The 27859-nt window shown below is 40.8% G+C and overlaps 2 protein-coding genes across 7 annotated transcripts in view; one reads left to right on the top strand and one right to left on the bottom strand.

Annotated features, from left to right (window-relative positions):
* Positions 1-280: 280 nt before the first annotated feature.
* On the top strand, positions 281-21285 carry LOC146510150 (proto-oncogene DBL-like). Of its 4 annotated transcripts, none has more exons than XM_085174685.1 (26): positions 282-640; positions 2530-2664; positions 2794-2910; positions 3637-3786; positions 3906-4030; positions 4159-4273; positions 4363-4482; positions 7284-7475; positions 7868-8059; positions 8139-8319; positions 8630-8718; positions 9077-9177; positions 9349-9415; positions 9872-9987; positions 10096-10165; positions 10250-10342; positions 10643-10735; positions 12191-12316; positions 12497-12712; positions 12798-12890; positions 12983-13058; positions 13286-13328; positions 16794-16966; positions 17552-17670; positions 18362-18474; positions 18575-21285. In XM_085174685.1, exons 1-26 carry the CDS (start codon positions 590-592, stop codon positions 18654-18656), a joined length of 3048 nt encoding a protein of 1015 aa, XP_085030811.1. In that variant the 5' UTR covers positions 282-589; the 3' UTR covers positions 18657-21285. The 4 variants fall into 4 exon arrangements, 3 of the variants coding, with proteins under 3 accessions (XP_085030813.1, XP_085030811.1, XP_085030812.1); XM_085174686.1 differs by having other exon boundaries at positions 283-640; positions 16869-16966; XM_085174687.1 differs by lacking the exons at positions 18362-18474; positions 18575-21285 and having other exon boundaries at positions 281-640; positions 16869-17564.
* A 231-nt stretch (positions 21286-21516) lies between these two features.
* Positions 21517-27859, bottom strand: part of f9b (coagulation factor IXb) — a 20585-nt gene continuing 14242 nt past the window's right edge. Inside the window, exons 1-9 of one of the 3 annotated variants that reach the window (XM_085174691.1) lie at positions 26971-27116; positions 26755-26940; positions 25725-25811; positions 25375-25399; positions 25170-25283; positions 24939-25070; positions 23045-23406; positions 22466-22610; positions 21517-22201 (exon numbers count right to left, since the gene is read on the bottom strand). In XM_085174691.1, coding sequence (XP_085030817.1) covers positions 21642-22201; positions 22466-22610; positions 23045-23406; positions 24939-25070; positions 25170-25283; positions 25375-25399; positions 25725-25811; positions 26755-26790 — 1461 coding nt within the window. In that variant the 5' untranslated portion in view covers positions 26791-26940; positions 26971-27116 and the 3' untranslated portion in view covers positions 21517-21641. Of the gene's footprint in view, positions 22202-22465; positions 22611-23044; positions 23407-24938; positions 25071-25169; positions 25284-25374; positions 25400-25644; positions 25812-26754; positions 26941-26970; positions 27117-27859 lie in introns of those variants that run through there. The other 2 variants (XM_085174689.1, XM_085174690.1) reach the window with 2 other exon arrangements.

Here is a 27859-nt window from a genome sequence, read left to right as displayed (position 1 = left end):
TAGATTTCATTAATGCCTCAACTTCCTCATGTTCACGTGCTTCTGATGCCAAAAGGTGATCCGCAGGTGACTCATCCTGAGTTTCAAGCGCCGTCTAGCGGGACCAGTGGCATATTTCCATACAGCTTTCAATGTTATTTATTTTTTATTTATTTTTTGTACACCTGTTTCATAGATAATCTTCCGGTATCTTATGACTTACGATCAGTGTCAGCGATGTGAGATTTAAAGTTAATAAATTATAATACAAATATAATATTATTGTGCAGAGTTTGTCAGTCTCCGAACAGTAAGTCGAGTGATTTAATTCTTATTTCGTCTGGTCACAGGAATGACGACGATAATGTAGACTTGTGTAAGTGTAAAGCGGCCAACTTCCTTTTGCTTTGACGTCAGGTGAAGCACACCCCACCATCCTGGTCCAGAGCAGAAGTGCATCTGCTGAGGTGCGCGCCGCTCTGCCTATCCGGACACTGCAGTGGAGGTTACCGTGCCATCTCTGCGGCTGCTCGTCCCCGACACCACGTCCCGCTGCGGACTTTCCGGGTACCAGTGAGCACAGGGCAGAACAAGGAAGCGCTAAAAGGCCATGGCCGAGTCCAACCCGCTACGGGGGTTCCCCCGTCTGCGCCGGGCCGCGGTAAGATCCGCCGGGAGGTGGGAGGCTTTAAACGGGGTGGCGAGAATGAGGATGCTGCAGCGGAGATATAGACGAGCTTTTCTTAAGACTGTTAGGTGCTGCGACGCAGAGGCTGGGATGTGTTCGCGCCGCATTACATATTTAACACGCCTAAGAAAAGGGGTCGCAGTTGGACGGCAGTTCAGTGTTAAAGAGCCTGTGTCGGGGACCAGGACAGGCCAATGACAAATGTTTGGGCTGTAGCTGCAGGTGCAGAACAACAAGAGGCTGTATCAGCTCTGGCTCTGCAGTCTGCACACACAGAGGGATCAAGTTGTGCAGCTTTATGTAACACATTTTGAAACCTGTGTATTTAAAGTACTCACACAAATCTCTGTGCAGTTGTTTGGTGCAGATGTGCCTACAAGTCTGCAGCTATCAAGTTACCTCCATCATGGCTGCTGTATTAGTAAATATCAAGAGGGACTGTGTGCAGTTGGGTGATTATTTACCTGGGACATTTGTAGTGTGCGCAGAGTATCAGTCTGTGTATTTGGTGTCCAAAAAAAGCTCCACAACTATAGCTGATAATAGACTTGATGGCTTTTAATGCGCTTTAAAAAAACAAACAAAAAACCTAATGAGGCATCCTTGAGGTTCTGCTTGTGTATTAGATTACACTGCACATGTCAGTAGATGAGCAAGTGAAAATAATGTATCATGAGACACAGATAAGCTTCCCTCCAGGTTTCTCAGATTTGAAAGAGACTTACATTATATATAGAAGTCTTCTCCATTTTTATTAACTCCTCAGCCTCATGTCATCTGAGCCTGCACACAGGAGAGGGAAACTGGATAAATGGAAACACTGGCAGGCTTATGAAGAAAGAGTAAACATGCTTGATGACTAACCTAGTAGCATGTGGAAAAAGTAATACTTCAGTGGCAACAGAAGGTGTGGCATTCTTTGAGTTTGTAAAGTGGATACTGTTTACAGTCTGTGGTGTGGGAGGAGAGATGTGGACAGGTGATGTGAAAAAGAGAGAAGAGTGACCATAGAGCAGAGTGAGCCAGAGAAGCTGACCGTCAGACGTTCTGAAGTGATGCAGAGGCTGAAAGACTCCCCAGATTGACACAGAGGGATGCTGAGGCTGTGTTGAGCTTTGCTAGACTCCATGACAAACAGCATCTAACTGTCAGTGACTCTGAATGACTCGTCTGACTTTTTTCAACCCTCTCACACTGCGGTCCTCAGATAATGCAGGAACAAATTTTTATAACTCCAGTTACCACATTGTTAGGCTGTTGTTTTTTCTGTCCCATGAATTAGAGTTTGTTCACATTTCTGAATAAGACTGTTTTAGACTTCATTAGAAACCAATTAGTCCACCTAGTAGTAGTTAATTATAGACCCATTTCTGTAATATACTTACATATCTATATTATTGCTAATATATATTGTAATATATCTATATCATGGCTAAAGCACTTCTGGCGGATGCAAACTGCATTTCGTTGCCCTGTACCTGTGCATGTGCAATGACAATAAAGTTGAATTCTATTCTATTCTATTCTATTCTATTCTATTCTATTCTATTAATTACATTGGCCCAACTCAAGTAGCTACCAGAAATTGACTGCTGTGCTTGTACTTGAAGAGGGCCTTTTCCCATATTAGACATTGCATTTGGACATGTTGCAGCAAGTTTTCTGGGGTTGTCAATCTGTGGGGTGAGCCCCCTTAGCAGGACACATAACCACAGCAAGGGGAGCATGAACAACATGGGAAAAATATCGCTTGTGCTAAATAATAAGCTAAATGCTTATTTTTATTTCACAAACATTTAACATACCAATCATTTCTTTAAATGACTGATAAATTGAGGGAATGATATCGTTTCTTCTTTCAGACCTCATTTCCAGGCAATCTACATTTGATCCTGGTGCTCAACCCCAGCAGTTTGTTAAGCTCTGCCCCGAGTCCATCATCGAGCACCGACCTGGGCTTTCGCTTCAGTCAGGATGACTTTCTGTTAAAGATGCCGGTGAGAGAAGGGGTTAAAAACTAGAGCACTCCTGTGCATGTATATTTAATTTTGTCACCTTTTAAAATGCCAGCTGCAGTGCAACACTGGCCAGGTAACAGCCGGTTGCCTCGTGTTTGTGTTTTCTAGGTGGTGATGCTGCGTTCTGTTGGCGACCTGCTGCGCTACATTGATGAAAATCACTTGACAACAGACTTCACTGCAAAAGTGCAGTTCTGCCAAAGCGACTGGGTCGTCCTCCGAACAGTACGCACTTCAGATACTAGATAATTCACTTTATCTAGGCATGTTTTCTGTCATGCTAATTCTGTTAGTATCCAGGACAACTATCTATACTGCTAAATTTAACAGGCCATGATAACTTATTCTGGGAATGTAAAAATGTGTCTTTTTAAATATTCTAAGCCTTCATTTTTGATCTTTTACTTTATGTTTAATTCTTCTGTATTATATACTCATGTGAAACAGAAAGTTTTCATATACAGTCATGTTACAAACTAAGTACACATTTAGTGCTTCCTTTGGAGTTAAAAGTACAATCCGCGAACCACTAAACAAATGCACTTGATTAATTGATAATTGGCAAGTGTAACCAACTCTTATAAAAGGAGCATTTAAGTGGTTGTAAACACTATGCTACACTCTTCCCAGGAGATGAGTCTTAGCAAATTCACCCCAAGATCAGACATTGCAATGCTCAGAGAAACCTTAAGAGAGCTGTGCAAAACAAATTCCTGCAAACCTCAATCAAAGAGTGGACCAAAATGTGGGAGTTGATAAAGTCATATAAAAAACTTCAAGCTATTGCTGCTAAAGGTTGTTCAACAAGCTCATGAATCATTAGGTGTACTTAGTTTTTCCACATATTTATATGCCTAATTTTGAGAACCATCAAAAAACTGAAATACAAATAATTTATTTGTGTGTTTTTCTTCTTTTTTTTGGTTTGGGTGAAAATGTGTAATCCTGCAGTCCATCGAGACGTTTGCAGTGACAGTTAAAGAGATTGCTCAGCTGCTCCAGAGCTTCGGATCAGAGCTGTCAGACACCGAACTTCCTGATGAGGCTAACGCCATCGAATTCTTGCTGCACTCCCACACACACCGATACCGACAGATGAAGGTGGTGTTTTACTCCCAATCATTTCCTGCCTCTCTCTGCTTACCCACACTGTATCTATCACTTTCTGTACTTAATCATTCTCTCTCTCTTTTTTTTGCATCAATTTTGTACTGATCTAGGATGATATCAGGAATGTGCTGAAAGAAGGACGCCTCCTGCTGTCAAACCTGGAAACTGTCAAAGCTTCTAAAAGAGATGCAGAGGAGGAGAGGGAAATACAAGCAGACATGGACACTGTTAAGAGGTAAACCATCAGAGGATACGTGAAGCTCGGCTTGAGTATGAAAGACAAACTCAGTTTAATACCCTTTTTTAATGTTATTAAATTGTTCTTTTAGTGGACAGTTGTGTCATGCAGCGTGTGTGTTTTAGGCTCCTGGCACAGCTCGGAGACATGGAGGAGGCATTTGATGGCTTCTTTGAGAAACACCACCTGAAGCTGCAGCAGTACATCCAGCTGCTACACTATGAAAGTAGTTTTCAGCAGGTGTGATAAGTGGTGCCGATGTCTTTTCACGAGTCGTAGTAGTTCATGATCAGAGTCACACTGTTTTGTATTTGGTATCGTGTGTGTAGATGGAGGAGGTCCTGGATCAGCTCTCTGCCCAGGAGAAGGAGATTGCCTCTTTGGGGAACACAGTGGTTCAGACAGAACAGTTACTTAAAGACCTGGATACACTGGACAAACGTGCTCAGGTGACACACATGCACACACACAATTAACATCTCACATGTGACTTGAAGAAATTAAGCAAGTGGGCCAAAATGTATATCTGTTTATCCAAAATAGGATTTATTCTCCTTCAGCAGTAATCTGCTGAAGGAGAATGTGTGGAAAGCCCAAAGGCAAAGAGAGCATTCCTCCTGCCCTTCAATGATCATACAGTGGGGCAAAAAAGTATTTAGTCAGCCACCGATTGTGCAAGTTCCCCCACTTAAAATGATGACAGAGGTCAGTAATTTGCACCAGAGGTACACTTCAACTGTGAGAGACAGAATGTGAAAAAAAAAAATCCATGAATTCACATGGTAGGATTTGTAAAGAATTTATTCGTAAATCAGGGTGGAAAATAAGTATTTGGTCAATAACAAAAATACAACTCAATACTTTGTAACATAACCTTTGTTGGCAATAACAGAGGTCAAACGTTTACTATAGGTCTTTACCAGGTTTGCACACACAGTAGCTGGTATTTTGGCCCATTCCTCCATGCAGATCTTCTCAAGAGCAGTGATGTTTTGGGGCTGTCGCCGAGCAACACGGACTTTCAACTCCCGCCACAGATTTTCTATGGGGTTGAGGTCTGGAGACTGGCTAGGCCACTCCAGGACTTTCAAATGCTTCTTACGGAGCCACTCCTTTGTTGCCCGGGCGGTGTGTTTTGGATCATTGTCATGTTGGAAGACCCAGCCTCGTTTCATCTTCAAAGTTCTCACTGATGGAAGGAGGTTTTGGCTCAAAATCTCACGATACTTGGCCCCATTCATTCCGTCCTTAACACGGATCAGTCGTCCTGTCCCCTTGGCAGAAAAACAGCCCCATAGCATGATGTTTCCACCCCATGCTTCACAGTAGGTATGGTGTTCTTGGGATGCAACTCAGTATTCTTCTTCCTCCAAACACGACGAGTTGAGTTTATACCAAAAAGTTCTACTTTGGTTTCATCTGACCACATGACATTCTCCCAATCCTCTGCTGTATCATCCATGTGCTCTCTGGCAAACTTCAGACGGGCCTGGACATGCACTGGCTTCAGCAGCGGAACACGTCTGGCACTGCGGGATTTGATTCCCTGCCGTTGTAGTGTGTTACTGATGGTGACCTTTGTTACTTTGGTCCCAGCTCTCTGCAGGTCATTCACCAGGTCCCCCCGTGTGGTTCTGGGATCTTTGCTCACTGTTCTCATGATCATTTTGACCCCACGGGATGAGATCTTGCGTGGAGCCCCAGATCGAGGGAGATTATCAGTGGTCTTGTATGTCTTCCATTTTCTGATGATTGCTCCCACAGTTGATTTTTTCACACCAAGCTGCTTGCCTATTGTAGATTCACTCTTCCCAGTCTGGTGCAGGTCTACAATTCTTTTCCTGGTGTCCTTCGAAAGCTCTTTGGTCTTGGCCATGGCGGAGTTTGGAGTCTGACTGGTTGAGGCTGTGGACAGGTGTCTTTTATACAGATGATGAGGTCAAACAGGTGCCATTCATACAGGTAACGAGTGGGGGACAGAAAAGCTTCTTACAGAAGACATTACAGGTCTGTGAGAGCCAGGGATTTTCCTTGTTTGAGGTGACCAAATACTTATTTTCCACCCTGATTTACGAATAAATTCTTTACAAATCCTACCATGTGAATTCATGGATTTTTTTTTCACATTCTGTCTCTCACAGTTGAAGTGTACCTCTGGTGCAAATTACTGACCTCTGTCATCATTTTAAGTGGGGGAACTTGCACAATCGGTGGCTGACTAAATACTTTTTTGCCCCACTGTATATTGAATGCCTGCAGGCAGCGAGAGCAGCAGCAATCACCCACACAAGCAAACACACAATACCAGACAAATCTACCTTCCCTTCCATGTGGACACATAGGAAGCCTGAGGCAGGGAGAGCAGCAGGCCAAGTCATTTCAGTGATATCTGTAACTGGGTTACCCATGAAGTCTATTCTGGCCACTGGCTATCAAAACCAATTCGCTTTGGTGCACAACCTAGCATCCCACAGATTCTTCTAAACTTCAGCTATATGCACTTCAAACCATCATGAGAACTCTCAATATTGTGTTGGTAAAGTGCAATTTGTGTTCTGGCCAAAAACAGCTATGAACTCCAGCAAATGTGACGTCATATCTCTCCAGTCACTTGCAAAGGCATTCTGCTAGCAGAAAACTAGTAGCGAGAGACCTCCACACACAGAGCGGGTCAAAGTGGGACTTTAATTACTCTTTCGCACATAGCGTGGTGTAGAGAGGACCCGTATGCAGGACCCAGAGACAAACAAATCAACAAAATGCAATCCTTTTATATTTCTGTTCAAAACTAGACAAAGTCCACCATGAAAAAAAATGAGATTTAGAAAGACAGGAGTGCAATAGATGGTTCGAGAAGGACAAGAGGGAAAAGCATAACTATATATAGGTGAGAATGATGAGACACAGGTGGAAAGTCCACAGCAATTAGAAACTATGAGGGTTGGGGAGACGATTGTATGATGGAAATAACCTGTAGAGTTAAACAGGAATAAGCTAAAAACTAAATAATTAACATTAAGACATGAAGCCTAACACCAAGTCTGACAAAGACAGGAGAACACAAGAGGAAGGAGAAACTAGGTGCACAACAAAACTCACCAAAACATAACAAAGCCAACATAACACCCTTATGGCTTTTGGCAGGCTTTTCTTATAATTTGTACTGATGGAGTTTGCATGTTGTTCAGGTTCGTTCTTGTCTGGCCTTTTCGTCATTAAAACCTCAAACCTCTGTCTCTGCTTGAATCAGGAGGAGATGGCTCGTGCCCAGGTGTTGATTCTACATGGTCACCAGTTGGCTGCAAACCACCACTACGCCCTGGCGCTCATCATCCAGCGCTGCAATGAGCTGCGACATTACTGTGATGTCATCACCATGGCCATACGCACCAAGAGGGCCTCGCTCACTCGAACACGAGACCTGCTGGGCTGCCTTGAGAAGGTAAAAATGTTCACAGGCCACTCTCGCATGTGCAGAAATGCAAAGATGTGTGCATACAAACTTAAATGAAAACAGCAAAATTAATACACTGATGATTGTGCATTTTTGACTGAATGATCTATTTGTGAATCTTCCTCTTGCCATTAATGAAAATCAGGTCATTTTTATTTATACAGCCCCAAATCACAAATATGCCTCTATTTATAGTTGTCTATAAATCTATAAATCTCTGGGCTCTTCTGTCCTAGAGAAACATTTGACAAAGAAAAGTCTCTCATCTGCAAGTCAGTTGTTGACTGAAGCAAATATTTGCTCTGTTAGCATTCACCTTTCTTGTAGCACAAACTGTTGCCATGGAATCGGTCTTGTATTTAGCAGTCTTTTGTGAGCAGGCCCTTCGCTGGTGCGACGAGGGCGCGTATCTACTGGCCAGCCAGATGGTGGACAAGTTCCAAACCAGAGAAGGAGCTCAGGAAGCATTGCAGTACCTCAGCTGCCACCAGGAGAGGGCGCCATCAGCCATGAAAAACAGCCAGGATACTCTCAGCTTTGAATTTCAAGCCATACTCACCCCGCAGCTACAGGTAACCTGAAACTGCTGACACAAACACACATATATTTGACACCACTGTTGTTTACTACAGTAGCTCTGTGTCTGTCCAGTCCCAGATTTCCATGGTGACAGAGAAGCTGAACTCAATGCAGTGCATGATCAGAAACAGGGAGCAGTGTCTGAGGAAGCTGGCGGACGTGCAGGTCCGACCCATACAACTGGTGGCTCCTCGGCCAGAACCGGACCAGACTTTCCAGCGTTGCAAGTCACCCCTTTTCTCCCCCAAACATGGTAGAACATCTTCCATTGCACTCTTCTTAACACATACTCAACAATTAAATCCTAATGGGGTTTCTTCCTGTTTTGCAGTAGAAAGTATGATAAAGCACAGGAGATATTTTGAGCATTGAAGAGGTTCATGTCTGTTGTTGAGTAGGATGTTCTTGGGCACAGTTATCTCCCTATCCTACCTCCATGTCCCTCTTGCATTCAACAGTTTAACCAAGCTTTGTTCTTGACTGCGCTCTAAAGGTCTTGAGTTGTTGCTCTTTTGCCAGCATTTCCTTTTTGTTCTTTCTTATATGTGCGATATCCTCCACAGGTGTAGACTTTAATGTTTTAAACTCCAAGTTCTCCTTTGATCTGCTTCCCGGCAAGAGGGCTGCAAGGAGGAACAACAGCCAACCCAAGGTGTGTGTCTATATATATGTACATATATACGTGTGTGTGTGTGTGTGTGTTTTCTCTTTCACTGCAGGAGAAAACTTTGGTGTGTTTGCTTTCATTTGCTTTTTAAATATATTTTTATACATGAACAACATACTTGAACTTAGTAGACATTACCCAACGGGCATGCGACATTAAAAAATTTTTAATCTCCCAGCATGCACCAGAATAATATTTCCAGTAGCAGGAGTATGTCTGAAAAAGGGCAACTTTGGCAACAGATCTACAGACCCTGTGTTTATCACATGTGTTTAAAAAGTGTATTTTTACTCACTTTTCCACAGAAAGTTTAAGCTGACGTGATATGTATGTGTTTCGTCAGATCGAGGTGATGCATGATTACCAAGGCAACCGCAGCTGTCTATATGGACCCAACCCTGAAACTGATTCCGAGGCAGAGGACAACCCAGAGCAGGTCACACGGTACACAGTCTTAAATGTTAATTGTGACTCTAATGTTGCTAGTTGTTTTAGGTGTATGTGTGTGATCCATTTAGGAGCCTTTCAGCTTCTTCCTGTGCGAGTGTCAGAGCTTACACAGTAGTTTTACATTGGTTTTTTTTGTCTGTTTATGTTTACGTTCACTCTTTTTAGCCATATTATGAAGGAACTGATAGCTACAGAGAGGATCTATGTGGATGAACTGCTCTCCGTCCTTCTGGTGAGTTAGTTTAGATCATTTGATGCTATTATTTGGTTTGTTGGATATTTCATAATTTTTATAGATATACATATCTGTATACAGAATAGTAATGGGCAGTATTTTAGGTACAGGGGCTTTCTAGATTTAATTTTTAGTCTGGGTAACACTGACAGCATGAGGACGGAATATCTTGAAATCCTGGGCAATCTTGAAACCACTGGCTATTACCTGGTTATGATTTAGTTGTTTGTTAGCTTTTCTAGTTTGTCTTCATCAACGTCAACATTAACCAGGGCACAGAAGAACAAGTCTTGGCCAGAGTATCCACGGAGTGGTCATCAGATGACAGGGTTTCCAGACGTGTTTTGTCATTTTGTATTTCTTTAGTTTTTTGATTAAAACTTTCTCCTTTTCTTTGGCTTGCCTTACCATCTCTCCTCTCCCTTGACTACCTCTCGCCTTTGCAATTATCAGGGTTACAGGGCAGAAATGGAGGACCCCACTGTGGCTTATCTTCTTCCTGTAGCTTTGCGCAGCCAGAAGGACGTTCTGTTCGGCAACATGCCAGAGATTTACCAGTTCCACAGCAGGCAAGCCGCACACACAAACACACAGAGCTCACAAGCTGTTCCTGTCCCTTTCTGTCTTTTCATGCTGATCCAATTTCCTTTTATGTTCCTCTTGGTTTCTCCTTACAGGATCTTCCTCCAAGATCTGCAGAGTTGCCTGGAGACACCAGAGAGCGTGGGGGCTTGCTTTCTGAAAAGGGTGAGGGAAGATGTGATGAAAAACACGAGGACTTTACATGTGATATAACATAATATGTTTAAATGTACATTTGTGTGTGAGCAGAAGGAAAAGTTCCAGGTGTATGAGCGTTACTGCCAAAACAAGCCTCGCTCTGAGTTGCTCTGGAGACAGTGTGCTGATTCACTGTTCTTTCAGGTAGTTGCACACACGATGCACTCACTTTCACTTTTTGTAGTTATGGCATAGTATTTGTTCACAATGGATTTTGTGCTGTAGCGTTAATCTCATTAAAATGACCTTAACGCGGCTAGCCCCATGCGAGGGCTGCATGGCGTCAGCGCGGTTAGCTCGTTAACGCGTTAGCACTGTGCAGCCCCTCGCACGGGGTGATCCGCGTTAGTGCGGTTATGGAGTTAACGTCATTTTAACGAGATTAACGCTGACAGCACTAATTTTGATCTCTCTGTCTCTGTGTCCTGTTCTTTCTTTCTGCAGGAGTGCCAGAAGAAGCTTGATCACAAGTTAGGTCTGGACACTTACCTCTTGAAACCAGTCCAACGCCTCACCAAGTACCAGCTGCTGCTCAAGGTTTTCTACATTTGAGCTATAAAAATTTATTAGTAATGCAGGTCACTCACTGAATTGAATAATTCTCAGTCTGTGTTCAATGTATAATAAAGAAATGTAAATTTTGACTTATAATTTCATTAATAGCCCGACTGACTTATCCGATATTTTCGATATTAGCTATTTGCTGATTTATTGCTATTGACATTTATAAAAAAGAGACACCGGAACACACTTATACCGTGTTACGAGTAAATCAATACATATGACAAATATCAGAGAAATCTGTTCGCATTTTGTGTGTCGTGTGTCTGGGGAAATATCATAATAGCAGATTTATATAATACCGATGTTCATCAAATATCGATATGGCTATCGGTCTCTGTATAGGTTAGCTCTAATTACAACTGCTGATAACAAAAAACTTTCATATACCTAATGAAGATCAGTATGCTACTAACATAGCTACTAAAGCTTAAAATCAGATATTGTATTACAAATGAACAATACACGCAATACATGAACTTTTACTATTTTCACTATTTTCTGGGGTTTTTTACCATCAACTTAGCACGACCCCTGCCAGTCACAAAATATTACGGCAATTAATGTTTTTACAACATGCAACTGTGTTAAAAAATCCTAAATTTCTCATGATTTACAGTGTGCATCTGTATTCATAGAACAAAAATATTCAGGGAGATCTTGAATGATTACTGATTCATGAGTCACTCAGAAGCTCAAATAAATACTCTGGTGGTGAAAATGTTAATATTTGCTTTCATCCACTATTTTATTGTGTATTACTTGGTAAGTTATGTACCAAAATCTTCTCAGACATTCATCATCTAGGCCATAAAATTTAACTGCACCCTCATACAGCGCAAAGTGTATCAACTCATCACCAGAAAAAAAAGTGCTTCTAATGTTATTGGCTACAGCAAAGTAGGTCAGGAAAACAAACATGTTTCATAATTGAAAATGTCTGTGCGTTGAACTTTGAGCTGCAAGAGGGAGTATTGATAGAAGACTGAGCTCTGTGAGTCTGCGGTTCTTGTCCTCACCTCTGTTTTTTTTCTTTCTATTAGCGGTAATTATTTTTTTTGCTGTGCTTTTTCAATAGCAGTAATATCTCATGTGGACGAGCCGTCCATACAGTAATTGCTTTTGTCTGAATTGACGCATGGACAAAGTGACGCTGACACAGAGAGACAAACAGATAAGAAGGTTATTTCAACAGAAACAGAGATGCAGACAAATAAAAATTACTTTTGTGGACACGCACAATTTTAAAAGGCGCAGAGACTAATCGACAGCAACAGGTTGGATCCCTTTATTCAATTTGCAGAGTCACAGACAGGCTGACAATGATTTACATGTGCATAAAGCCATTTAAGTGGACAGACATCAAGGCAGACCAGATTAGATAAAGTAAGATCCACTGACATGTCATGCTGTGTGCCTGTCCTTGTTCAGGAGCTTTTAAAGCACTGCACAGAGGAGCGATACCGCTGTGAACTCCAGGAGGCTCTGGACTCCATGCTGGAGCTGTTGAAGTCTGTCAATGACTCCATGCATCAAATAGCCATCACCGGATATCAGGTACCAGCCAGTCAAAACAACAAATAAAACAGCAGACACACAATCACATTACTGGTTCGCAGATTTATGACCTTTCATCACACTTAATCTTATTAGAGCAAAGCACAAAATCTTTCTTACTGGTTGTGATGAGAATAGATGAGTCTTGAGCGTATCCATCTGTCTGTCTCCTTGACACAGGGTGATCTCAGCCATCTGGGTCGTGTCGTGATGCAAGGCAGCTGTAGCGTGTGGATCAGCCATAAAAGGGCAGCGGTGCGAATGAAAGAGCTGGCCAGATTCAAACCCATGCAGAGGCACCTCTTCCTCTACGAGCACGCCCTGCTCTTCTGCAAGCGCAGAGACGAGGACAACCACGACAGGACGCCCTTCTACAGCTTCAAATCGTGCCTCAGAGTAATAACACTAAAAACTCTCTCACATTATCAGGCGACTCAAACACTTTATGTTTCCAATTTACGGTTTTTCTCTCTGTCTGTAGATGAGTGCAGTGGGAATCACGGAAAATGTGAAAGGAGATGTGAAAAAATTTGAAATCTGGTATAGCAGCAGAGAAGTGGTGTACATAGTTCAGGTATGTGATGCTCTTTTTTCTTTTTTAAGTGTAACTGAAAAGACTTTTCAGTTTCTTAGTAGTGTGTTATTTTCACTCTGTGTCTCTATTAGGCTCCCACGGTGGAGGTCAAAGTTGCCTGGCTGATGGAGATTCGAAAAATTCTCAACAACCAGCAAAAACTACAAGGTTTCAATTAATGTTGATGTTGCTTTGTGACCTGTTCTTTTTCCCTTTTTTAAAAGCCTGATTTCATTTATATGACTCGTGTTCAGTCATGTTTTTTTTAGTGCTTTGTGGTTTTTGTTGAAACCTTAAGCTCCTTCCTAGCAGTGTAATTTCCTTTACTCTGTTGTTTATGGATTTTTATTCCTTCTACATCTAACTCATTCCTCTATGTCATCTCATCTTCTTAGATGAAGCTTCTCTTCTGCTTTCAGACAACCCTCTCTCTGACAGGTGATTCTCTCTGCATGACATCACATGATGTAGGGATGTGCAAAAACATTTACATAAGAATCATGAAATGCAAACATATCAAAGGTACAAGCTGAGGCATTTTACTGGTCCATGAAAAATATTAGCTCATTTTAACATTCATGATTGCAACTCGTCTCTATAAAGCTGGAGGAATGTTACAAATAATCAGGTTAACAGGTCAGTAACAGTATTGGGTATAAAAACAGCACTTTAGAGAGGTAGAGTTTCTCACGTGTAAATATGAGCAGAGGTTTACCAATCTGCACAAAACTCTGTCTGCAAATTGTGAAACAAATTTCAGAATAATGTTCCTCAACTTAAAATTGTGAAGACTGAATATCTCATCATCTACAGGACATTATATCATCAAATGATTCAAAATCTGGAGAAAGCTCTGTGTGCTCAGGGGACAAAGATTTGAAAATCATCGTGTACATTTTACACGGTGTCCCAACTTTTTTTGAATGTGGGTTGTATGAGTAACTCAGTGGATAGAATTTCAAAATTCCCTCATCCCCATATAGCATCAGAGAAGCTTGTTATGATGTTTCATGTGTGGTGAGAACAGGTCAGCCCAAGTCTGATGACTCGATTCTATTCTTTTAAAGCCTGATAAATTCTGGGAAGACAAAGATTGTGTTTTGACCCTTAAATCCAATTTCTGGAATGACTTCCCGATCACATAACACCGGCCTACAAGTCAGGATATCCGCCATCGCCACAATCACAATTCTCATAATGATCTTTTTACAGTTTATTGATGTTACTGAGTCAGTGTGCATGTGCAAGGCAAGGCAAGGCAAGGCAAGGCAAGGCAAGTTTATTTGTATAGCACAATTCAACAACAAGGTGATTCAAAGTGCTTTACAAGTGCTTTATGTGCGCAGTGGCTCCGTATGTGAATGTATCAGCATCTTTGTCATTACCCTTGAGATTTGAACTGCCAAATCCTGCAGATGGCACAACATTGTCTTCAGCTCTGATATTTAAAGCTGCTGGTTTTCAGCACCATGGACAGTGCCAGTCACTTAATTTAGGCCTGCTACAGTTTCTTTCTGTGCTGCCGGGCTTTGATTCCTCTTCATATTCATGCATATTCACCTCACTGCAACAGTCCCTGATTAGATGCTTTAAAGTCCTATTGACTGTAACAGGGAGGCTGTGTATTACGTTCTTTTAAACACATTCTTTTAAGTGACTCTGTCAGATACATTCTTGATCCCATGGTGACCATTAAAGTGATAGGATGAGCTAGAAGAGGTAACTGTAAGTTAGACTACTTTTAGAGCGTTTTTCTTTTTAATATCTTGCACTTGTTGCTTTGATGATTGCAAGCTATTCAAAGTATTGTCAGTGATGGAGCTTTGCAGTGTGTTGGAGTTTGCGGGTGTGTGTTTGTGGAGTTGTTCTGGAGATGACAGTTTTATGTTTGCAGGTGGCATGCTAGCATGTTGTAAGGTCAAGTAATGGCTGAGCCTTGTGTGTGTCACAATATGCAAGATCATGGAGATTCAGTTTATGGGAAATTTATAAACACTGGTATATTTTCTCTTTGTCAGCAGCTTCCACAAAGAAATCAAAACTAATGTTGTTATTTGTAGTCTCAGCCGGGTTTTGCTTGGACCTCCACTGTTCATGAAACCTTTTTAAACATATCAATGACACATACTGTTGCAGTGCTCTTTCTTTACTGTAATCACTGGCACTAGGTTACAACAGTTGCATTATTTATAATGCAAAAGATAAATAAATAAATAAAGTGCCCAGCTATAAAGAATTATTAAACATTGATGTAAAATTAAAATCCATATTTGTGAGCATTTATAGAAATCTTTAATAGGGAACCAGGAGATTTTAAAGGGTGTTAGAAGGTATTGACAGAGACAGATGAGATGGTAGATTTGGGAGCCAAAATGTAGGATGCAAAACTAATTTACACACAAGCTTTAATGGCTGATTTCAAAATTCACAAGTTGAAAAGAGAAATAAAAGGTACCAGAGAAAAACAGGAAGAACCATAAAGCAAACCGGGTCCTTATGAAGCAAGCTCAGCATCGGGAAGTACCCAAAAGACAAATGCTAAACACAGAAAGAGGAAGAGTTTGACTGAACAACATGAATGAGAAAAGTGAGCACTGCTGCGTTTTCAGTCAGAGAAGCACTTCATAACACATCAGAGTGATTTCTTTGGTCTCAGTTGATGCATTTTTTCCAAAACACGTCTCTGTGGCTTTCAAGCACAGAAGACTTTACACCCAAAATTGGTTCACACCAAGGATCCTATCCCCCGGTAAAAACAGAGTAATATAGTGTACACTGTTAACTGCCAGGAGGATCGCTCTCAGTTATACATCGGGGAAAACTGATTAATACAGAGCTACATCCTCTGGAAAAAACTCTATTTACACCTACAGACCGGTGGCCCCTGTTTTAGTGATGAGAATGTACACATCCTGGACAGGGAGGAACGCTGGTTTGATCCGGCAGTCGAGCAGGACATTTATCTGAAAAGGGAAAAATCATCTCTGAACTGAGGAGGGGACCAGGATTTCCTTACCTGGATCCAGACTGAGGGTGAAAAGTCGTACGCAGAATATTCTGTAAATTCAAAAAACTAAAAGTCATCGTACCACAGGAATGAGGATTAAAGAGTTTTAAAAAGTACAACAAACTTTAAGCACTAGAATGATAAAAAAAAACCCAAACAGAAACTCAGACTAAAATGTTTTAACACAAAACTCAAAGAGGACCATGACCCATTGTTAGTGTTGGTCTTATCATGGGAGTTGTTGACATACATTAAATGATACCAGCGATTTCTTTTAAAATTAATTTCTTTTAATTTAATTTGAGCATGGTAAAGCCCCGATCAGACATTGTCGTGAAGCACTTTTGGATTCTTACTAATATACAGTATGGATGATGAAATACTGTAAGGATTGCCACTCTTTGAATGATATGTGGATCTAACAATTGTGTAGGCCGCACAGTATTTGTAAGCAATTGCAGTGTTTGCTTTATTTAGCAGATGGGAAGGCTTAAAACATTCCGACAATTATTATTGTACTGCGTTAATGTTCTTTCTAGTTATTGTATTAAATGGGACAAGCTTCACCCGTCTACTACATAAAGCAGGTTGAAGCACACGTGGAAATTATTTGCAAATGCCCTTTAATCAGGGCCTGTTATGCGTGTTTGTGTAGAATATTGTAGAAATAATATTTCCATATATTGCAGCGATCTATGATACTAATGTGATAACCTCGAACATCTTTTGAAATCAGGCGCTGAAATATATGTGACTGTAACCTGAGTGGTATGTTGCGTTAATTTGCAGACTGTGTTTGAGGTAACAGCTCGTTTTGTGACACCGTGGATGTCGTTGTTGTTGTTTGTTTTGTTTGTTGTGCTCGTTGGTCTTGTTCCCATTGTGATGTGGTTTAGTGCATCAGAGATGTGTGTGTCGTGGGGCAGCGTGCCGGTGGGAGGCTGCTCAGCGTGTCTCCCTGTTCCTCACAGCTCCTCTACAACAAGCCACTCCCACATTCCCAGAGGGGAGGAGTCACTACACACTAGCCCCGCCCATTCGGATCCTGTGGTTCATTCACCTCGACGCAGTGAGTTGGACAAATGGAATACAAACACACACACACTTGTTTTTACACCTTAGTGAGGACATCAAATCGACATGAGCTTTCCCTAGCCACTTACCTGAACCATAAGAAATTAATATTTAACCCTAAACCTAACCATAACCTAATTGTAACCTTAACCCTGAAACTGCAATTTGAGGTGTTTGTGCTGATATGCTGTATTTGATTTTTTACCGTGCCCTACCATCTTTTTAGAGATAAGAGGTTTTCCCCTTTTTCTAATTGCACTGTCATAAACTTTAACATTTAACATGGGTATTCTGCAGCTTCTCTCAGCATTGCATGGTCTGACTTTAGTGAACATTTTCTAGGATGTCCACCCCTGGGAAGATTAGCATCTGTCTTGAATGTTTTCCACTTGTGGATAACCTTTATTAGTGTAGAATGATGGACTTCAGTTTGTTTGGAAATGACCTTACTGACCTTTCTTTTTTACCATGAGTATTTCATTACTAACACTTAACGGTTAAATTTTCTCATTTACAAAACAAAGAAACAGAAAAATTCTGCAGTTTCACTTGACTTCTTTTAGCTGTCTTTCATCTGTAGGTTGGCCTGTGAATGCTCACTCAGTGGCAATCTGTGAGGGCCTGGAGGACTGGGGTGCTACAGACCTCTCCACTTTATCAGACTCAGAGGAGGAGGATGAGGATCAGCCTGCCCCACTGGTGAGATTTTGTTACTGTCACATGAGATATGCACAGAGTTCACACAGAAACTGAGATGTGGTTATGCAGAGAACATGGACTACTAAAAGCAGTTTAAATATGCTTGCCTGTCAGGAGGGACTTACTAAAGCTTTTAAAATTCTAGCTCTTATTTTTTGTTTGTTTCTTTGTGTTTGCATGAAGCCTACTGCCTATTTAAGGGAAAACTAATAACATTAAGCTGTGCAGCTACAGCAGGTGGAAGGTCCTACTTGAACCTAGTAGACCTCCCTCAAATGAGTGGTGGCATCCAGCCTGACATTTTCTTACACCAGAATTCAAAATATCATTAGGATAAGAGCTATAAGTCTTATGTCTTTGTTTTTTAAAAAGTTTCTCCAACTTTCTTTTCTGGCAGTTCCTTCCTCGTCTTCCTCTTCTTCCCCTTTTCATTACCTCCTACTGGAGACTGATATTAGACAAGACCTGCCTTCTTGATATTTTTCCCCCATCCAATATGACTATGAAGGACACTGTGACTGACGTATCATCTATTGTACACTGATACTTTGTGCGATGATGCTCTTTGCGGCCTGTGGTGGTTTACAAGTTCCTAAATGAGTAAATATGTATTTGTCTTGTCTATTCATTCATGTGGCAAAGGGTTGAATACACTGTTCCCTCAGTTTTAATTGTTTTTACTCTGTTCCAGGTGGCGGGCAGGTACAGAGTGATGGTAGAGAGCACCATGGCCAGCTCTGATGACATCATCTTTAACTGTGGTGATGTCATCCAGCTGCTGCATGAGGATTCATCAGGAATGTGGTAAGACAGGCGACATTCTTCAGAAATCTTGAATTCAACCATTTTTAAATGTTGAAATGTTTAAAAAGATTTTGCGCATTGGTGTTGTGTATAATTGCAGGATAGTGAAGAATATAAGTCGTGGCGAAGAAGGCCGCGTCCTACCCGAGGACTTGCATAGGATTCTGGGAGAGACGTGCTGAGAGCCAATCAGGACAGAGGATGAATGAAGAAGTGTGCCTGTTTGTTCCTCACACTTTGCCTGAATATCCCTCCATGTGTACAGACACACACAGACTTATATATTCCATCAACTTCCTGAAAAAATGGGCATCTAAATCTGCTTGTCAATCAGAATGAAGCACAACATCAGCCACAGACTTTACTCCTCAAACTGCTGTGAGAGTTTCACCTCTGAAGACCTCCAGACCTCTGACCTCCAGAAAGAACCTCAGAAGACTTTAACAGTGGAAAGCACATACAAGCCATCCTTTGCTCTGCCTTCTCCGGCAGCAGTACATCAGATTATTTTGGACTGAAGACTTTAAACAGGGGCTTTTATTTATATGTTCAGAGTGGACTTTTGTTCTAGACGTCAAGCTGTATAATTTCTATTTTCTTATGAAACATCATGCCTACCAACATATCATTACTGTTCTTGTGCCAAACAGCTAAGCTAACTGTCATGCAGAAATGCCCTGGTTACGTCGTCGCCGCCTCTTAGCAGCCAAAGTGAATACTGAATGTCTGTCAGTTTTGTTTATGTGATAAAAAATGAAAACAAAATAAGAAAAAAATGAAAATATGGCATTTTAGTTTTCCAGGTTTCAGCTTTCATACTAGCTCTAGACAATTTGACACTCAGTGCTCATAGTGTGGGAAAAAATTACTGCATACCCTTGTTTACAGTTAGCTTAATTAAAAGGGACCGATTATGCTTTACATTTCTCTCTCCTTAAATAATTACCTGTTACAGCAGTGCTACTCATATTAAGCATGGCCAGAGTAATCCCTGTAAGCTAAAAGATAAGGCTTCAAATAGCTCCAAATGCTTGGTTTCATACAGATCCTTCTACTCTCGGCTCTTAATGACATCAGTGAGAATGGATATGATGTTTATGATGTGCAAATGAGAAACGAGCTAGCTTAAAGGGATGGGACAGGAAACTGCACTATTAGTGTAATTAGTATGAGATAAATGATTATTCTGAACTTTGAATCATACCAAGCTGCTTAAGTAGATTCCAAGAATAAAACATATGGAGCTGGAAATGAGAATAATCGGTCCCTTTAGTGACGTGTCATAGCAGGAAAGGCAGAGGCATAAAAACATTGTTGAAAGTTAGTTTAGGAGTTTGAAGTTTTTATAAACAATCTGCCAAAAATTTAGAAAACTAGAACATTTGTAATCGTTATTATTGACACAGTATATGACAAAGTGAATCATCTTGTGGTGCCACCTCAAACAGTGGAAGACCAAATGCAATACACAAAATTTCGCCCTGGGTCATATCAGGACACGAAAGGCCTTGACCTCAAAGTCCTCCTGTAATCTCTGATCACAATTTCGGTAATTAAAAGAACAAGAAACCTCTGTCAGTGCACTTTGAACAACCAGATTAAATTAGGTCTAAATCCTACATCCTTGCTTCTGTGTGCTTCGGAGTCCAGGAACACTGATACGAACAGATCCTCTCCTGATATGACAAGTTTAAATATTTCCTGTATTTTATTGAAAAAAAGCATTGGTGAAAGTTTCAGTTGCAGTGTGATTCACTCTTTTATGAAGAGTCTCCTGAAAACTACACTAGGACTAGGTTGCTGTTATTTATGCTGATAATATAGTTTTTAATGAAAGTTATATTCTCTGCTATGCTTTTTTTTATTCATTTGATTCAGTAGCTTTTCCATCATCTAGTCTTTTAGAGCTAAAACACTTATCACTGTCAAGCTTTACCATATTGATTGCTTGCTGCTGTGCATGGGTATCTTACACCCTACATATGACTGTAGCTTTATTTCCACCTGCAACGAGAAACGATCCTCAGTGTTGGGTACTGCCTGTAAAAAGAATAATGTGGAGTTGTCACCTGAGCATATTTGTGAATAGGAAATTTGAGGGGTTTCATTGAGAATATGGAAATGCATTTTGAACTGCCTTGTTTTAAAACTGCCCAGAAAAGCATGTGAAGTGTGCAGAGTGCTCACAAAAACACTGCCACTCAACTGGAAATGAGCTGAGAGCTCATCTCTGACTGATGTAGTGTAATTATCTGAGTTGCTGGCAGCTTATTTAGACATCTGCAGCAGACTGTGACCATATAAACATTAAAAATAGAAACTGTAGACGTTAAACACCGTTTTAGTCTGAATGGTGGCACTGCTTTGGACAGACAGACACTCTGCTATCAAGTGAAGAAATTAATTTATTGCAAGAATATTTGAATCAAATCCTTGTAGTAGCAGTAAATCCAACATTAGCTTGTACACTTAGTAAAGATTAATTTTCACAGTATTCAGCACCCACAGTGGGAGCATTGAATCGTTTGACAGTGAGCGCTCGACCATCCAAATGAAGCATGTTCACTGATACGCAATACTAAATAACATTTCATCACTTTAAATTGATTTGAAATCAACCCACCGCTGGCTGCACTGTAACATCAGAAGCTATTAATGGATTAGTTCAGTTAGGCTTTAGCGTTTTTCGTGGCAGTGCTTTAACTTGGTGTTTGCTGCTTTTGCTTATTTGCACTGTATTTTTTTAAATAATACTAATTATGTATAGAATTATTTTCTGAAAATATAAACACTGGACTTGTTTCAGCTTGACCGATGTGATTTGTCCCTTTTGTATAGCCTTTGCTTGAACGATACGTCTATAATCCTCTTGTTAGTTTTATGGTGCGTCTTAGAGCAGGATAATGGCCAAGCAAAATTCACTACCACTTCATTTCATTGATAAAACGGGGTATTCATATAGAGCTTCCTGTTGATGCAAATTTGCTTAAATCATATTTGTTATCAAAAATGAGAACATCATATGATACTCAAACACTCAGATAAGTTGATATGTTTTATTGAGGTACAAAAAAAGAACACGGGGATTTCTCACTTCATTCACTTCCTCGGGGGCTAAACTCAACACATGCTACTTGTTTATTTTTACAGCTGAGTCATGAATCCTGTTAATTGTCTATGTTGATCTGTGTTACGTTACTGATCCATTTGTAGTAGTGTGAGACCCGGGTATAGACGCCATACTTCCCGTCTTTGGCACACTCCTCTCCCCAGCTGATGATGCCTGTCAGGAACCAAGTTCCTTTGTAATTGGTGGCATGCGGCCCACCGCTGTCCCCCTGGCACGAGTCCTTCTGTTCACTTTCAAAGCCTGCACAGAACATAAATCGGGTGATATGGTCTCGGCTGCTCTGTTTACATTTGGTGCGGTCCACATAGGGGACTTCCAGCTTCTGGAGCTTGGTGGCCTCGGGGCCTTGAAACCTTATCCGGCCCCATCCACTCACAAGGGAGACCGTGGATTCTCTCACAATGTTCTGTATGAAGTCTTTGGGGCCCAGGCAAATGGGACGCCGCTTGTTGGACAAGTCCACTGGACTGCCAAGCTTTAGGAGCGCAATGTCATGGTTATATGGTGAGGTCTTGAAATTATACATGTGGTGGGGATGCCTTTCGACCACCTCATGGTCTCGCTCTGGACCCTCATCTTGGTTCACATCATGTTCACCTGGAAGCATAGATTAAGATAAAGATTTTCTAAGACAATGGAAATTTCTGCACAAGGAAGCAAAGTCTAAAGTACTAGACAACTTGTAAAAAAACATTAAAGAAACATAATTGAAAAATAATTTGTTAAAAAGCCATGAAGCTGAAATGAAAAAGGAATAGTCTGATCCCTAATACTTTAGGACAAAACAGTATTATTTGTACTTTAGAAGTTCAAGTGAAAGATTTAATGTTAAAGAATGCAAGTAGCTTTTGTTCTTCCTACCAACTCTGATGAAGAATTTATGTTCTGTGCCATCGCTGTTCCACAGACAATGGGCAGCAGTGATGACCCATAAGTCAGTGAGCAGGGATCCTCCACAGAAGGGCCGCGCTCTCTGCGCGTTGTCTGGGCGGAACATCAGGGCCACCTTCAAACACAGAAAGAAAGACAAAGAAAACTTGCAACAGAAGAGCAGTGATGCAGTATTCTGTTTTAAAGAACCTACCGTTTCTTGCACATTTTTTGAGCATCTGACAACAAAAAACACTCAAAAGCAGCACGTTCTCTCTGCATGGCACAGGCTTCAAACACGGGTCTAGACTTACACTTCTAATGCATCTTCATTAAACCTGCCACTCAAATGCAAGTTTAAATGTCAAAGTCTGTTCAAAAGTCTTTCTATTTAAACTACTGCACAGATTTAAAAGTTGCTGACTATTTGAGGATTACAACTTACATCTTACAGCTACATCTAAAACTCATGCAAATGTTCTTGCCCTGCTGGGATTTTTGTTCCAGTTCTTCACATATTGGCCTTCACTGCATCCCCAGCTCTTCCCTCTCCAGCCAATATCACAGTACCTGCCAAGGTATCTCTCCAGGAATGGCCGTATCTCCTCCCACAATTCTTTGGTCAGTTTTCTCTTGAGTTGTGACGTTGGGGAGTGTGGCATACCCCCAGGACGACATCTCTGTCTTTGTTTTTGGTGTATCAGTGACACTTCTCACATGTCGACTGCCAATCACAGCCTCAGAGTCCAGAGAGTCATTGCTCGGGTTTGAGTCGGTCATGGGATGGTTCAGATAATCATACTCTGATATATCTTCATCATAGAAGTAATCGTTTCGGGTATTGTTGTAGGAGAAGTTTGACGATCTTGGTTCGAGAATGGACCTGGTGAGAGAGCTGGAGGACAGATTCACACGACCACAGCTGAATGGCTCTGGAGAAATAAAAGTGAAATAATAGGGGAAATATTACATTTTCGCCTCCTAGATTTGTTTAAATTTTACATTGTCATTTTTTATGAGGTTGGAACTGTAGTTCTTCAGATTTTTTCTCACATGTGCATATTGCTGACCCAAAAATAGAAAGAAAAAAAAAAAGAAAAGAAAAATACCTCTTTCCTTTCTGTTCCCTTTGAACACTTCATCTTTAGCAAAGTCCGGTTATATTATGTTTAAGCAGTGTATCATAGATGAATGTGATTACTGTTAAGTTCCCTGAAAGTTTTTTGTGATAAAAGAAAAGAACAATTTTTTCCCGTTCATATGATTTACTTAGTCCGGCTGCTGAAGCATGAACGAGCGTAAAAATGAGAACTATAAATTTTGCACCCCACCACTTCCACTGGAGACGTGTTAGGAGAAGTATGAGGAGGAACAATTGCATTATGAACAATCATCATGAATATTTACATGAAAGTTTATTTCCTTTATGATTGTTGCCTCTCTGTGGAATACAAAATTTACATGTATTCATGGTAAAAAGGAAACTATACGGTTTATCCTTTCTAAGGTTTCACACATCAGGACATCGTAAAAAGCTAACTAATCTGTACTTGGTTTTTAAATGAGGTAAATACAACCATGGATAAACAACAACAAATGAAATATTATTCCAAGTCATTATTTATGTAACATAAACTAAGCCGAAATGCAGACGCAATATAAAATAAACTATAAACTTCCGTAATTCAGTAGCTTCCAGACCACCATTAGCAGCAATATCTTAAATTAATGGTTTTTATTTGTGGCTTTATCAGTATCTCATGTGGCTGTGAAGCAATTTTTGCCCACTCTTCTTTACAATGTTGCTTCATTTCATTAAGGTTTGCAGGCATTTGTTTATGCCCAGCTCTCTTACTGTCACACCACAGCATTTTAATCAGGTTGAGTTCTGGACTTTGACCGGGCCATTGCGATGCCTTGATTCTTTTCTTTTTCAGCCATTCTGTTGTAGATTTGCTGCTCTGCTCAGGATCATTCTTCAGGGCACATGGCCTCACACTTGGCTTTAAACACTTTGGTATACAGAGGAGTTCAAGGTTGACCCAGTGACTAGAAGGGACTCAGATGATCTGCTTCAAAACAAGCCCAAATCATAGCCAATGCCATGCTTTACTGCCATGCTCTTTAGAGGCTTCTAAACAAGCCATAGTTGTTCAGTCTTTTTTTTCTAACTGTATTTAGCTATTATTAAAACCTGATAAAGATAAGTTGTTGTTTTTTTATTATGTCTTCATATGTAAAACCGTAGAAACTGTATTGTAGTTGAAGTCAGAATGAAAAATAATCAGATGTTAATGGAAAATGTACTTAGCAAGTTAAATTTTAAATTTAATGTGAATTGAATTTCTTCTATGGGTGCAGATGTTTCACATAGACTGTGGTTACCTTTTTAGAAAGCACTCGTGCAGAAAAAAACAAAACAAAACGCTCTGACCACTGCACTAAATGCTCCGTGTGGTTTTACCTATTGGCTCACAGCTCTTCTTGTTTGGCCCAAGTATGTAACCAGTTGCGCACCTGCACACAGCTTGATTAGCCTTCATTACACAGAAATGAGAACATTCGCCATTGTTCACCAAACACTGCTTGTTCACTTCTGGAAAAAGTCAGGAAAACAGAATTAGCTTTCTTTGACAAAACTTTATGGCCTTAGCTCAAACGTTGTTTCAGCCGAGTTATTCAGATCCACACTCACCGATCTCACAGTTCTTGCCACTGAAGTTTGGTTGGCACAAGCAAAGATAACTGTTGATCCCATCTTTACACACACCTCCATTCTGACAGGGGGGTGGCTTACACTGGTCACCATCTACACACGACAGACCAGATCACAGGTTTAGAGAAGACCGTGTGCTGTAAATTCTCAGCAAACATGAGAACTTGTACTTTGTTCGTCTTACCGATATAGCCTGCCCAGAACTCCATCTGCAAAAGGAAGATCAAATTAAACGGGAAGTTCACCAACCATCCATCAAGCTCTGATCACTTGACCACTGTAACTGCCCACTTTTGGATATATAAACAGTCAAGGTGGCCACCTTCTCTTGAATGTGAACATTTACATCCTAATATGGTGTGTGCCAGCCTCTTAATACTGGTAAAGGCATAGGATTGTGTGTGTGTGTGCATGTGTGTGTGTGTGTGTGTGTGTGAGAGAGAGAGAGACCTACAGTTTTCTCATCATCCTCAAACACCTCTCTGGCCTCCTCCATGCTGCAAATTTCTTCTATACATTCCCGCTCCAGGTTACCTTGTTTAAGTTCTTCAAAAGGAGTGTTATATCTGCGCTTACGATGCAGCACGGTGTCTGCCGTCTGCTGAGACACGAACACAGCTCCTGAAAGGGTAACAAAAGACAAAGAGTCCTCACTAAGTTTAACATAATTATTCAGAACTATTGATAAAGGCTGCTTTCAGGGATATATATGTATATAAAACATATATGCATAATAAAAAAGTACATCAAAGATGGACAGGTACCAGGACTGAAAGTGAAACCAGCGTGGAAGTGTCTTAAATCTGGCAGCAAGGAGAGGTTTGTTGGAAGCAGGCTGAGATTCTGTACTTTTTCATTCAGATCGACAATGCGCTCATCAAAACACCTTTATGGTGACCAAAAAGCTCAGCTTGAGGCTAAAAATGTGCAACTTTGCTGTCCAGTGACCATCTTCTATGTACAGTCTATGATATTCCTCTGCAGTAATCATATTATTGGTGTTCTCACTTGTGTAGAGTCTGCTATGGTCTCATCTTCATATATCTGGTGATCCCTTTGACACATGATACCGTGCTTTACCTTAATCATTTAATTGAGCCAAACAAAGAGCTGATACTTGCTACAGTTTTACATCCGCTTAGGATAATCTAGACTGGCTGCTACGTGTACCTAACTCAGTGGTCCAGCTATCATCCCTGCCTTTCCAGCACAAGATGTCTTGCAAACAGCCACCAAATTGTCTAAATTATATCAACTTAACATTTCAGATTTACATCCTAACCCTGTGGATGGACAAAAGCAAACTGGGTTATGATAGGGGCTGGCCTGAGTAATCCTCATGAATGGTTAAAAATATTGACACCGACAGCCCAAGCACTTAGGAATCTTTACAGATCCAAGTGAATAAGAACTTTAAGAATCGAGGTTATTAACCAGGCTGTCAAAAGCAATTCAGTGGTCACCTGCTTAGCCACCAGCCTTTTCCTATATTTTGTGCAGCTCTAAACTTTGCTGAACTCATTTTCCTGCCACCTGGGTTAATACCTGCTCTGCTGCTTTTTACCTGTGTTTTCTTCTGTGATCTCAGCACCCACTCCATACATGTCCAGCAAAAAACCAGCAAAGCAAACCAGTGCACACACTCTGGCCATCTTGTCGTTGTCAGTTGTCTGTCTGACTTTGACACTAAACTCAAAGCCTTATCCAGCGCTCCAAAGTACACCAACACAGTGTTTGCTCACCGGTATGTCTGAAAAAACAAACACCCACAGTCACACACACATGCACTATGTGTGTGTGACTGTGGGTGTTTGTTTTTTCAGATTTGTGTGTGTGTGTGCTTTTGAAGTATGTTTGAGGGAAGGATGTGGAGAAAAACTTTATGTGTGCATGGAAGAAAAGAGAGGTGTCCCATAAAGAATAAAAGAAGGTGCTTTTTTTCTACACGTCAGGCTGAAATTGAGCAACATCAAATATTGACTGCTGATGGGACGGAACAGGTTGGACATTAGCGTGTGTACGTGTGTGTGTGTGTGTGCACGCGTGTGTGTGAACATTACCAGCTGTTGTTTATCATGATGAGTCTTTTCAGATAAGCAGCTTTTGCAAGGCTTACGTGAGGTTTCAGATGAGTTGAGTGCACTCACACAGGCACATTTACGAAAACACACACCCACAAGTTTGTATTTCTGGGTAAGTTTATAATGACGGCTCAGGTCATTGAGCTAGTGTCCTTGATCAAGTGACCGAACCCAAAGTTGTTCCCAAAGGCAAGTAAGAACCTTGCATTTCAGCTCTGCCACCTCTGGCACATAAACAGGAATTTGAGACTTACTGTAAAGCATTTTTAGAACTGATGCCACCATGCTTGACCGTTAGTACAGTGTTCTTAAGTTTGAAAGCCTCACATTTATGCCTCCAAACATACCTCTTGTCATTGTGAGCAGATCAATCTTTGTCTTGTCTGACCGTAAAACGTAAAATAAAACTTAAAACGTAAAAGTTATTTAGGCCTTGGCGAAGTTAAAAGGCCATCTCAGGTTAAAAGACACTGTAGAACCTTCAGCACCAGTTATTAAACTATTGAAAAATGATTTTATGTTTGGATTACAGAAAATCCAAAATGAATTCAAACTTGTGGATCCAATTCTTGTTTCTTAAAGTCATTA

This window comes from Neolamprologus multifasciatus, chromosome 10, assembly GCF_963576455.1.
Source record: "Neolamprologus multifasciatus chromosome 10, fNeoMul1.2, whole genome shotgun sequence".
NCBI lineage: Eukaryota > Metazoa > Chordata > Actinopteri > Cichliformes > Cichlidae > Neolamprologus > Neolamprologus multifasciatus.
The sequence above is the reverse complement of the archived record's forward strand: the minus strand, read 5'-3'. Positions and strand labels throughout refer to the sequence as shown.

Bases quoted from the DNA above. Each gene is read 5' to 3' on its own strand.
- LOC146510150 (XM_085174685.1), top strand. From the start codon at position 590: ATGGCCGAGTCCAACCCGCTACGGGGGTTCCCCCGTCTGCGCCGGGCC. The intron at 9,988-10,095 runs GCAAGCCGCACA...TTCTCCTTACAG, and splicing joins ATTTACCAGTTCCACAGCAG to GATCTTCCTCCAAGATCTGC. The intron at 10,343-10,642 runs GTAGTTGCACAC...TTCTTTCTGCAG, and splicing joins CTGATTCACTGTTCTTTCAG to GAGTGCCAGAAGAAGCTTGA.